This window comes from Phycodurus eques, chromosome 10 (genome assembly GCF_024500275.1).
Source record: "Phycodurus eques isolate BA_2022a chromosome 10, UOR_Pequ_1.1, whole genome shotgun sequence".
NCBI lineage: Eukaryota > Metazoa > Chordata > Actinopteri > Syngnathiformes > Syngnathidae > Phycodurus > Phycodurus eques.
In genome coordinates this window covers 29,490,170-29,502,410 of record NC_084534.1, presented here as the reverse complement: position 1 = coordinate 29,502,410, position 12,241 = coordinate 29,490,170, and the positions used below count along the sequence as shown (strand labels likewise).

Below are 12,241 nucleotides of genomic sequence, written 5' to 3'. Positions count from 1 at the left end.
GTCCAATTGACCTGGCGAGAGTCTTTGCTGCCACATTAAAATCATTTCGCTTATAAAGCTAACAATAGCAGTGATGTGCAGATGAGTTATTGCACTCCACTGACCTACAAAAAAATCCGCGATGCTCTGAGTCCACGAGAACTATCGCGATACCGCCTCAAGCTAACACGAACGCCGCACTGCTAACGCTCGCCGAACAAGTCAACGAAATTGAAAAAAAACACCCGGACTCCCCCCTCATTATTCTCGGGGACTTTAACAAAGCTAAACTCGACCACAAACTCCCATAATGCAAGCAGCGCATCGACTGTCCTACCAGGGAAAATAATACTTTAGACCACCGCTACACGACGGAAAAAAACGCATGCCGTGCGATACCTCGCGCAGCCCCGGGCTCGTCCGATCGCTGCTTCATTCACTTAATACCGACGGACAAGCGAGAACTTAAATGTGCGAAGCCTACAGTGAAAACAGTCAAAAAGTGGACCGATGAAGCCGAGATGGAACTTCAAAGCGGTCTAGACGGCACAGACTGGAGTGTCTTTGAAAATTCAGCCGGCAGCCTGGAGGAATACACGGACACCGTCGCATCCTAGATCGGTTTCTGTGAAGAGGTTTGTGTACCAACCGCACATTCAACAACAACAAGCCGTGGTTCGCTGCTAAACTTAAGCAGCTTCGCCAAGCTAAGGAGGACGCGTAGCAGAGCGGGGACAGGGCCCTGTATAGTCGAGCTAGAAACCAGCCGACTAAAGAAATGAACATCGCAAAGAGGTTCTATGCAGCAAAGTTGGAAAAACAGTTTAGCGCTAACGACTCGAAATCAGTCTGGCGTGCATTCCAATCGCTGACTAATTACAAGCGACGATCCCCCCCAACCCGAGAACAATAGCGCACCAGCCGACGACTTGAATACCTTCTATTGCAGATTTGAAAAGGACACTTTCACTCCACCGACCACAATCACACCTCTGACTTCTGCGTGAACCATCCACGAACGGGATGTGAGACGCATCTTCAAACAACAGAAGATTAACAAAGCGGCAGGCCCGGACCATGTGTCCCCATCCTGCCTCAAAGTCTGCGCGGACCAGCTCGCTCCAGTCTTCACTCAGATCTTTAAAAGAACTTTGGAAATGTGCGAAGTTCCATCCTGTTTCAAACGCTCCACCGTCATTCAAGTCCCAAAGAAACCTGCAATCTGGGGTCTAAATGACTACAGGCCTGTCGCTTTGACATCTGTGGTCATGAAGTCCTTTGAACTCCTCATGCTGGACCACCTCGAGAGCGTCACAGGTCCCCTGCCGGACCCCCTGCGGTTTGCCTCAGAGCGAACAGGTCTGCAGATGATGCAGTCAACACGGGACCGCACTTCATCCTAGAACACCTCGACAGCGCAGGGGCCTACGCGAGGATCCTGTTCGTGGACTTCAGCTCAGCGTTCAACACCATCATCCCTGAACTCCTTTCCTCCAAGCTTCTCCAGCTCAGCGTCTCGCCTGCCATCTGCCAGAGGATTTACAGCTTTTTGACGGGCAGGACGAAGCAGGTGAGGCTGGGGGAGACCACCTCATCCACACACAGCATTAGCACTGGGGCGCCCCAAGGTTGTGTCCTCTCTCCGCTGCTCTTCTCTCTCGACACGAACGACTGCACCTCAGCGAACCCGACTGTCAAACTCCTGAAGTTTGCAGATGACACCGCTGTCATCGGCCTCATCGAGGACGGTGACGAGTCTGCATATCGACGGGAAGCGGAGCGTCCTTCGCCACGGCTGCCCCTCACGTTGTCCGGCCGCCTTGTGTCAACCGTCAAGACCTTCGAGTTCCTGGGAATTAGTTTCTCAGGACCTGAAGTGGGCGACCGACATCAACTCTGTCCTCCAAAAGGCCCAGCGGAGGATGTACTTCCTGCGGCTTCTGAGAAAGCACGGCCTGCCACAGGAACTGCTGAGGCGGTTCTACACAGCGGTCATAGAATCGGTCCTGTGTTCTTCCATCGCAGTCTGGTTCGGTGCCGCTACAAAAAAGGACAAACTCCGACTGTGACGGACAATCAAAACTGCTGAAAGGATTGTCGGTACCCCCCGACCCGCCCTTGAGGACTCGCACGCTGCCAGAACTAAGACAAGGGCGTGCAAAATCCTCTCGGACCGTCCGCACCCCGGTCACCGGCTCTTCCGGCTCCTGCCCTCAGGTAGGCGCTACCGATCGACGCAAACTAGAACTAGTAGACATTCCGACAGCTTCTTCCCTCTTGCGATCAACTTCTTAACCACCTAACCTATAATTCCATGACAACAAGCTGGCAATTTTTTGACTTGAGTTCGTTGTCACATTTCTGTGGGGCCAATGACGTATGACTCGTGCACTCACTGTAGTTGTCTCGCCACGCTGCTCCATTTGCACACCGATTGAGGAGTATCTGTAACATTTGCACAACCGACATTGTCCCAGATGATCGCACGACTCGTCACTTGAAACCGCATCCACTCCTTGAAGTCTCGCCGCCCTTTGCACAATGGTCATTCCGCCGGACTATTGCAATATTAGTCGTTCAAACTGCTCGAAGTGCTCGAGGACTCTGCATCTTTTTGCACAATTGTTTTTTGTCAATGTCTTCTTTCTGTCTCCAAAGTGTTCTGTGACCGCCTGTCGTACTCGAGCGGCTCCGACGACCGGAGACAAATTCCTTGTGTGTTTTGGACATACTTGGCAAATCAAGATGATTCTGATTCTGATATAGCGAGGGATTACTGTATATCAAAGCAATCTCGAATAACTTGATGGCTTGGTTTTCGTGTGTTTAATGAATTCAAGTTGAACAATGTCAAAGTGGTCCTCTCATCCTTCCAGTTTTCTGTCAGCAGCCCTCAAAGGAAAAGGTTTGCGCGCCCCTGGACGACATTGAACGTAAGTTGCATTTTTATGCACTTTCATTGTCTTCATATTGCACAGAAACGAGGCGAACGTTGACTCGTTAGGTTAGCTACTAGCCTAGCTTAGTGCGGAGATTAGCATCACGTGCGAAATGCGCGCCACGCTGCGATCCGTTGACCCGCGCCTGCGTTTGTATGCTTCGGCATGCCAGGATTCGCCTTTTGGCGGATTTGGGGAATTTTGCTGATTTGTGATCTCCCACTTATTCCTTTTTTGGGCGGTGGCCATCTTCAGCTTACCGTGGAAATGTTTCAAGATATATTTTCCATTGCATTTATGAGTATGAATTATTTGTGAATTTATTGTTGAACCTATCCCGTTGCTTATTCGCGGTATTTGTTATTGACAGTTTTGTGAGCTGATCGCTTTTTTTGAAAGAAATTATTTGGCGATTTTGTTGTTGTTGTTGAACCTTTCCCCTGTTGTTTGAAACCCTAGCTTATTCCTTTTTTTTTTTTTTTACCAATCCCGTTTTTTTTCCATCCATTTTCTGTTCGGCTTCTCCTCACTCGGGTCGCGGCCGTGCCCGAGCCTATCGAGGCTCTCTTCGGGCGACACCCCGAACCGGTCGCCAGCCAATCGCAGGGCACATAGAAACAAGCAACCATTCACATCTACAGGCAATTTAGAGTCTTCAATGAACCTCGCGTGCATGTTTTTTGGGATGTGGGAGGAAAGCCACGCAGGCGCGGGGGGAGCACAGGCCAGGCCGGATTTGAACCCGCAGCCTCAGAACTGCGTCGTGAGCTCATGACCGCATTGTAGCGTCGTCACTCTGCATTATTTGCGTAATTGTCGTTATTCATCAGTATTGCCACACCACTCGACACTCGAAATCGCAGAATGACTCTTTGTACGTCTTCCGAGCTTTTGAAGCCGATGCCATTTCTGATATTTGGCAGAATGAAATTCCGATAACCGATTAGTCGGCTGATTTAAAAAAAAAAAAAAAAAAAAAAGATTAACTTCCTTTTGGGTCCCTTAACGCTTTCCTGTGTAGGCCATAAAAGTATATTTTATTCTCGCGGCTCCAACGACCGGAGACAAATTCCTCGTGCGTTTTAAACTGACTTGGCCAATAAAGACCATTTTGAATAGCGGGGTCCGCTGTATTTTTTGTTTTAATGCTAAGCTAATACCTCACTGCCTAAGCTAGGCTAGCAGCGTATTTGTTAAGGTGACACGTGACAGTCGGGTGGCTCAGGCACACAAAAACACTGACAGTCTACTTGCTGTCGTGCTAAAAGTTCGCCCCAGACACGACACGACACGACAAGAAATATACCGAGCGCACAAAATACTCGCGTGAAATTCAAAATGGTTCCCGTGAGCAAACGGAGCGCACCTTTGCCGTTCGTATCGAAGGTGCGCTCCGTTCGCTGACTCAACTCTCCACGAATCATCTTCATATTATTCATTTGTATTTTGAGTGCACATCATAATGAAAAAGTTTGCAGTTATTTTATTTTATGTTTTTAATTATTATTATGAATAGAAACCACCGTGTCTGAGGAAGATCAACCCACAGAGAGAGAGGGCGTGACCGACGAGCTGTCAATCATTTGCCGTGCAGTCACGGGCACACCCTCGCAGCCTCGCGCTGACCTGTTAGCTTGGGCTTCAGCAGCGATGCAGAATTTGCACCATTTCTACTTGAAAAGTCCATTCATGACCGGTTTTGGATTTGCATTGACTGTACATTCCCCCCGAAAATCAAACAATTTCGTGTTAGTGACTCTCCATTGCAAACAACTCATGCTAGCAACGTAGCAGACGCGGCGACACACAAATCAGCATTTGGTGCGCATCTTATATTTACAGTGTGGCCAAAATTTCGAGATTTGTCTTTTTTTTTCCCCACGTCATGAGATGTCTCCGCGCGTCTCCGATTGGCCGCCGAGCGGGAGGCCCCCGCGAGGTGTTCGTCCGCTCGCTCGAGGTCGCGGCGGACGCGTCCTAGTCGTCGGCGGCGGACGCGATGGCTACGGCGCCGTCGTCCCGGCAACGAGCGGCGAGCGCCTCCAGGAGCTCGTGGCACAGACAGCGGCAGAGGCCGTAGACCGCCAGCAGGAGCAGCGTGGACGGCACCAGGCTGACCAGAACCACGCCCGGCCACGTGTGCGCCATCATCAGCAGGTAGATGCCCACGGGGAGAGAGCTGAAGTACACCTGAATGCAACACACGCACGCACACACACACACACACGTTACGCACAGACACACATACTAAATCTGTATGTATTGGGACCACCACTGCACGTGGGTCACCGTACTCGTCTGCGACTCTGGACTCCGTGAATGCTAATGTCGCTAGCTGCTGGTTCAGCAGTTGGCTATTAGCGTGCTAAAATACGTAGCCGCTAGTATGAAAGTTGAATATGTTCACGCCAGTTCCAGTTGAGGGTGCACCCCGCCTCTCGCCCGCAGTCAGCCGGGATAGGCGCCAGCACGCCTGCACGCCCGCGACCCGCGTGAGGTGAAGCGCTACGAAAAATGGCGAGTTGCGAGCCGGCATCGACGTGCCCGTGTAGCAAGCTGCTCATATTGAAGTCGTGCTAACGTAGCCGGCGGCCGGCCCAAGTCCTTCAAGGCAACAGTTCTGGTCTAGGACTACTTGGTACTATTTGTCCGCCACAGCCCCTTCAAAATAACGGACGCTCGGCCTACCAGTTGGAGTCCGAGTAGGTAATACCGTGCGTGCGTACGGGGAGCAAAACAAAGAACTAAACCGAAGCGCGTAGCTTGTCTTTCTCTCTTCGGAACGACATTGAATACTGTGCCTTTCCCCGGGTCAGGTGGGGTCTTTGTTCCCCGGCCCCCCATCTCCAGCTGACTTTTCGCACCGCATCTTGACGTGTGACCGTTACGTTTTCAAGATCTCCAGCTCGATTTTTCCAGTGGACTTCGAGAAAAAGGCCAGACCCAACAATACCTGGAGAGGCTCTCTCTAAAACCTCTTTTCCTTTGTAATCTTTTGTTTCTCAGGAGCGACGAACTTCAATGGATTTTCTCTTTTCCCTCCCGTTGCTTCACTCGCGTACCTGAAATTCATACAGCCATCGGCGTGCCCACCCACCGATTCCTCGGCAGCTTCGCCGGGATACACCGTCGCGCCCACGGGCGATCCTCGCCTCGTAACAGGCCCAACTACACTGCCGTCTTTCTCAAAGTCGGCCCGCGCCGCCGTTATCGCTTTCGGAGTCGCCGTCTAGCCGAACGTTTTGGCCGTCGTCTTCTTTCGATCGCCGCACGCCGGTGAAGGTATACGGAGGCGGACTGACCAGACACAGCGCCCCCAGCAGGCAGCGGGGGAAATGGCGGGACGTCCAGGAGCCGCACTTGCGGGCGGGAAGCTCGCGGGCCGGCGAGTCCCGGTACAACGTGAGCGCGTTCAGAGAGTCCGAAGACGGCGACTGGGCCGGCAGCTCCACGATGGTGATCACCAGGCGCTCGGAAGGACGATGCGCACGCTCCGCACCTGAACGCACCACGCGCGCACAACAGAAGAAGAATTTGGTGAGTCGGCCGTCAAAGGGAAAGTCAGAAAAGGCAACAAATCTCAAATACCGCTGTGTCTTGAGATACAAGTTCTGTGATCACGCTTGCATCTCAAATCATCTTTTGCCATTGAAATGAGTCAAAGTGCAACGAATCCCCCCAAATAAAATCTTTTGTATTTTGATGAGGAAAAATAGCAGCCCATAATATTCCACGCATCCGTTTTCTGAGCCGCTTGTCCTCACGCGGGTCGCCGGCGCGCCGGAGCCTCTCCCGGCTATCGTCGGGCGGGAGGCGGGGTACGCCCCGAACCGGTCGCCAGCCAATCGCAGGGCACATACGAACAAACAACCATTCGCACTCACTTTCACGCCCACGGGCGATTTCCAGTCTTCAGCGAACCGAGCACGCGTGTTTTTGGGATGTGGGCTGAAAAAGCCACGCAGGCACGGGGAGAACATGCAAACTCCAGACAGGCGGCGCCGGGGATCGAACCCCGGTCCTCGGAACTGTGAGGCTGACGCTCTAACCAGTCGGCCATAATATTGTACTTTATAAAACCATACCGTGATGACCTCATTTCGCTGAACGCTTTTTGTCACACCGCATCAATTGAACGCTTCTCCTTCCCATGCGCCCGCCTCGGCCACATGGGGGCAGTATAAGACATTGAGGTGTTATTACGAATCCCGGGACACGCCCAGCTGCAATATGATCGGTTGCAGCAGGGCCTGTCCTGCAAGAACGAGCTGGGATTCATGAGAACACCTCCGCTCCTCTAGTACGGCACTACTATCGGGTGGTCCATGCAGTGGATAAAGAATATATGACTGTGAGTACTGTTATGTTATCAGTGAACGTGTGTTGCTGCACCGTTTGTTTCGACCCGTTGCTCAAAGGGTTAAAGCGGCGCAACAAAGATGCTAATTAGCATTAGCATTAAGTGGGCGTTTTAAATGCACGAGGTGTCGAAACGGCTTTTTCCCGAGAGTTGTCCGCTATTCGTCGAAGTCTCGTTCCGGAAAAACGGCGAGTCGGCCCACCGGCTCGCTGTCGCGCCGAGGCGGCGCCGTACGGGCCGTCGATGATGTCACCTGTCAGCGAGTCGGGACTGAGCAGAACTTCTCCGTGTCGGCCTCCTCCTCGCCGAGCTCGGTCCTGACACGACAGAACCGCCAGGATGTGACGGTCGTCCTCCATCAGCCACACCTCCGGCCGCCCGAAACAAAAGGGGAAAAGCGGCGTTCATTGGCGTCGCGGCACACGAGAAGAAGAAGAAGACGGGCGGGCGCGTCACCTCTTCTTCGGGGACGAGAGTCTCGTGACGGCAGAAAGGGCAGCTGACGGCGGGCGGCGACGACTCGCCTGACGGCACAGCGGCACAGCGGCACACCTCTCACGCGCTCATCGCAACTCAATCCGATGCCAAATCGTGGATTCGGACCGAGCCCAGTCCGGTATTTGGCACGATAAAATTCCGATCGCCGATTAATCGGCCGATTCATTTAAAACATATGTCATGAATAAAAGAATGCTTATGAGAAAAAAATATATGAATTACATTTGACTTTTGCTTCACAACATAAGAGAAATTGGTAAAAATGGGCTGATTTTTTTGCTAATGTTAGTTTGAATGTAATGACCTTTGTCTCAAGTTGCAATGTGTTAATATGTTTCAAAATAATAACAATAATCAGCTAATATCGGTTGAGCCCTCTCGGATTGCTGTCTTCCGATATGTTGCAAGTTACGAGTCTACGTAGCTAGCATGGACGCTTTTGATCAATTCTCATTCGAAATCGGGTTTGAACGCAGAAATAGAACCTCAATCCGGGAGAAAAGGTCAAATCCTTCAATCAATCTAATTGACCAGTGTCTCTACTCGGGTCGCTCTCTTGCAATATGTTAGCATACCAACTGTTAGCTTGTTAGCATTTGCGAAGACCTCTCTTTCAGAAATGTACGAATCAAATTGCGTTCAAATGTAGAAAAGAGTGAGAATGGATCTTGCCCGTCTGGAAGCTCGGCGCCTCTCAAACGCTGACCCGAGAATCGTCATCTGATCGGATGGTCAAATCAAGGGAACGGCGGGAATTGCGTGCGGCGGCGGACTCACCCACGTCCACCATCCTCTTGAGACACTTGGCGCACACTCGGTGCAGACACGCCAGAAGTTTGGGTTTGCGGCCGCGAGCGTCGTAGCGGTTGTAGCAGATTTTACACTCCAGCTCGTCCAGCGTCACCACCAGCGACTCGGCCCACGTCCGCACCTGGGCACGCGGGCGGCACGCACACGTTGACGGCGCGTCACGCCAGCGCGGATCGTCTCGCTCACCTCGCCCTCCATCTCCTGCTCGGGCGGGATCATCCTATTGGCCGTCCGGAGCGGACGACGCGCGACGTCGCTTCCCGGCGACGCCGTCCGACGTGGAGACGGAGACGCTCGGCCGTCTGCCGAACATCGGTCGTCATGGCGATACTCTCGCGGATCAACATCCATGCGCGTGTACTTTGGGTGACATATAAACACGCGCGCCTGCGTACACATTTGTATCTCTTTTCAATTGCCGGCAACACACACACGCGCACACATTGGAGTATATTCGTAGCGGTGGGCTGCCGTTGTTACGTAAGCGTGCATGGGGACGCCGCCGACGTTGCCACGGCAACAGCTTCACCCGCACGGCAGATCGGTCGATCGACGAGTCCAATTTGATGACTTCGCTGTCAATCACACTCGCTCACTTTTCTTCCAAAAGGGATCCGATGATGTTCACTGCAACAGCCAATCGACAGCTAATCGACGATCAAATTAATCATTCATCGTTTGCCTCCGCACGGGTCCGTCCTGCTGACGAAGGATTCTCGACGTAACGGGCGATCTCCGTTCCGAACCTCCGCTCGGGTCACGATCTGCGGGTCGTGACCCGAAGGACAAGATGGCGGCTACGAGCGGCCCAAATGAGTGTCCTCCGCAGGGTGTCCGGACTTCCCCTAATGCCGCGATCAGACTGCAGGACTTTAGCGCCGATATGAGCCCAATTTCCCGGATCACGCCCGCCATATATTGTCGGCAACGACAAAACTTCTTGCCGTGTGCCATAATCCGCGACCGACAGGCGCCAGAATCAAAAGTCTGACATGTTTGATTTTTGGATGTAGTGTCGCGCATAGTTGCGACATGCCGCCGCCGCCGCCGCCCCACCCCGACGTCCACCAATAGGATTGCGTATTGCGACCGGCGTTGTCAACATTTATTGATGTTTCCCAAAACCTTAGATTAGGATTGGACAGAACGCCGGCATGTTTCCGTACAAACATTAACGCTAGCACTAGCTTGCTAGGCTACATAACGTTATGTTGCCTGCTCACGAGCCGTATCGTATTAAAAGTACGTGAACATACCTCAAGCAATCCTTGAATGAACGTCCCCTCCCGAGCGCCGGTGACGACGCCGCCTTTTTCTCCTTTTTTACCCGAACGCGACGCAATACGTCGGCGAGATCCGGTGTTGTTATCGTCGCCATGGTAACGTTTTCTGGTGCCGTCTCCCCGACGATGTTTGATTTGACAAGATGAAGCCCAGTGATCGTAAAAGACGGGATGCGGCGGTATCGATGTAAACGCGGTGTAGCGTCGCCGGCGGCTGACCGACACGCGTCACGGTTTGACGGCGATGCTGACGCGGTGCCATCGTCAAAGATTTGCTTTGTCTCGGAGAACCCCTGAGAAGCTCGCTCGTCCGCTCATCCTCTAACCCTAACCTCTTCTCTATGGATCATCAAAAATCATTCTTGATGAATTTGATATTGGCTAAACTGACGATCGACGGATGATTCGTTGCACCTCGATTTGCAACCTAGGCGCACTCACGAAAGGGAAGACGGCTGCGCGGCGAGCCGTCACCTCGCCTTGTTTTTAGTCGACTGCTACGTCACATTCAGTCCGGCTCGACCGGGGCGGTGACGTCATCGTCAGTCCCCGATGGCGGGATAGGAAGCACATCAGTGACCAGCCAGAGCGCTCCAACTGCGTGCTGCCGCTGGTGGTGCTCAGCAGGTCCCTAATAGAGTGCACAATGCGTGCACGTGCGCGGGACGGACGCAACACGGCACAACTGAGAAATCACTGCAGCGTTGACGTGGAACGACAACAACAACAACAACAAGAACAACGGAGCAGAGGACGCGTCACGTGACTCCGCGGCGCCTTCGCTCGCTCACCTGCTGCGCGTGCACGGACGACTTGTTGACAGTTGTCAGTCAATCGCTGCAGGATGCTGACGTCATCGATCGCTCGACGGCGTCGTCCGTCACGTCATCTCGACGATCGCTCGGGCGGCGCGGTGGCGCGCGCGTGCGTCGGTGACTCACTGCGGCGGCGGCGTCGGCGGCGCGCGCGGGATCCCGGGTTACCATGGCAACGGCAAGGGGGGTGGATGACGACACGCACAGCTACCAATCAATCAAACGCGTGACCGCAGAACGGCCGTGACGTCATCTCTCCGCGACAGAGACACACTGCCTTTGATGTTTCATTTGGATCATTTTGCAAAGACATTATTCGATAATTTTTTTTCATTTTGATTTGATTGATCTTCATATTTATGATTGGTGTTTTATTTTATTTTTATTATCGTATTTTATATTTATTTCGTGTATTATTTAATAATCATTTTTAAAGATAAATGAGTTTGATTCTGGTAAGATTCCAATGTTTTCTTAAATGAAATGAACAACTTCATTCCTGCAAGACTATAAGTAGACTTTTTTAAATGTCAGATGAGATTTTTCTTGAACCCGCCTGTGAATCTTCGTGGCCAACGGACGAGCGAACCGCTGTGAGAAAACTTTGACTTCCATCCAGCAAGATGCCAGCGCGAATGACGCCACTCGCCAAGTCAGTGACGTCACGCACGCTCAGATCGCGAGATTGCGTTTTCGGCATGCAGCGGAGACTTCGGCCAATTGAATTGATAATATAGGACGCTTTTCCTCCTATCCTTTTAGTTTAAGCCGTTTTATCCTCTCACGTTTCCATTTTATAGTTGTCTTTCTTGTTATGTCTATCATGATAGTATATATTTTTTGGGATTAAAAACTCTTATTATGTAAGACCATATTGTTACATGGATGTTGTTATGTACCTTATGTACGTTTTGTACTTTTGTGATTAAAATGTAAACGTTCTGCTACGTTTGACTGTGGTGGAGGCGTTGTTAGCATTCCCACGTGGTTTCTAGGCGGGACACGCCCCACTGCAACATGATTGGCTCTGCGTCGCAGGTTAGGGCAGGCTACGCAGACGTAACGAGATGACCGTCCCAAACATGTATCGCATTTGTACGAAGTAAAAACGCAGAAGTTTGTTATGGTTAGGGCTGGGGCTTGAGGCGGTATAGGATGTGTTAAGGTTAGGGTTAGGGTGCCATAGGGTTCGTGGGAATCATATTAACGCCGCCATACTTAAGTAACACATTTCTTTTATCGTCTGTCAGGAGTGGGGCATGTTCTACAAGATACAACAGCCAATCATAGTGCAGTGGCGCGTGTCCTGATGCCAGTAATATTGACTTGCCTAGAAATCAGGTCCAAATAACGCGGCCTGGAGCGGACCGTATATAATATAGTTCATTGAATGTTCCATATTCGCGCACATAAGCATGTTTTTTAATAGTTTGTATGCCTGACTCAAACAAAATGTGTAATTGACATTGAAGGCCAACGTGCAGTTTGTTGCGTGGTAATCGCCACATTTACTACTCGGAACAAACGAGTGTGGCTCTTGTGATTGGTCCAATCAAG

At 51.6% G+C, this 12,241-nt stretch overlaps 1 protein-coding gene across 8 annotated transcripts; it reads right to left on the bottom strand.

Annotated features, from left to right (window-relative positions):
* Positions 1-2,629: 2,629 nt before the first annotated feature.
* On the bottom strand, positions 2,630-10,858 carry LOC133408742 (E3 ubiquitin-protein ligase RNF182). Of its 8 annotated transcripts, none has more exons than XM_061687925.1 (6): positions 9,067-10,858; positions 8,773-8,973; positions 8,554-8,707; positions 7,735-7,802; positions 7,532-7,646; positions 2,630-5,108 (listed from the first exon to the last, which is right to left on the bottom strand). In XM_061687925.1, exons 1-6 carry the CDS (start codon positions 9,076-9,078, stop codon positions 4,693-4,695), a joined length of 966 nt encoding a protein of 321 aa, XP_061543909.1. In that variant the 5' UTR covers positions 9,079-10,858; the 3' UTR covers positions 2,630-4,692. The 8 variants fall into 8 exon arrangements, with proteins under 8 accessions (XP_061543909.1, XP_061543915.1, XP_061543908.1 ...); XM_061687931.1 differs by having other exon boundaries at positions 8,773-8,888; positions 10,661-10,753; XM_061687924.1 differs by having other exon boundaries at positions 2,631-5,108; positions 8,773-9,213; positions 9,843-10,854.
* Positions 10,859-12,241: the final 1,383 nt, after the last annotated feature.

What these genes read in the sequence shown, in the direction of transcription:
- LOC133408742 (XM_061687925.1), bottom strand. An exon ending in AGCAGGAGATGGAGGGCGAG is followed by an intron (nt 8,708 to 8,772) that starts GTGAGCGAGACG and finishes CCGCGTGCCCAG; the next exon opens with GTGCGGACGTGGGCCGAGTC. An exon ending in CAAGAGGATGGTGGACGTGG is followed by an intron (nt 7,803 to 8,553) that starts GTGAGTCCGCCG and finishes CTGTGCCGTCAG; the next exon opens with GCGAGTCGTCGCCGCCCGCC.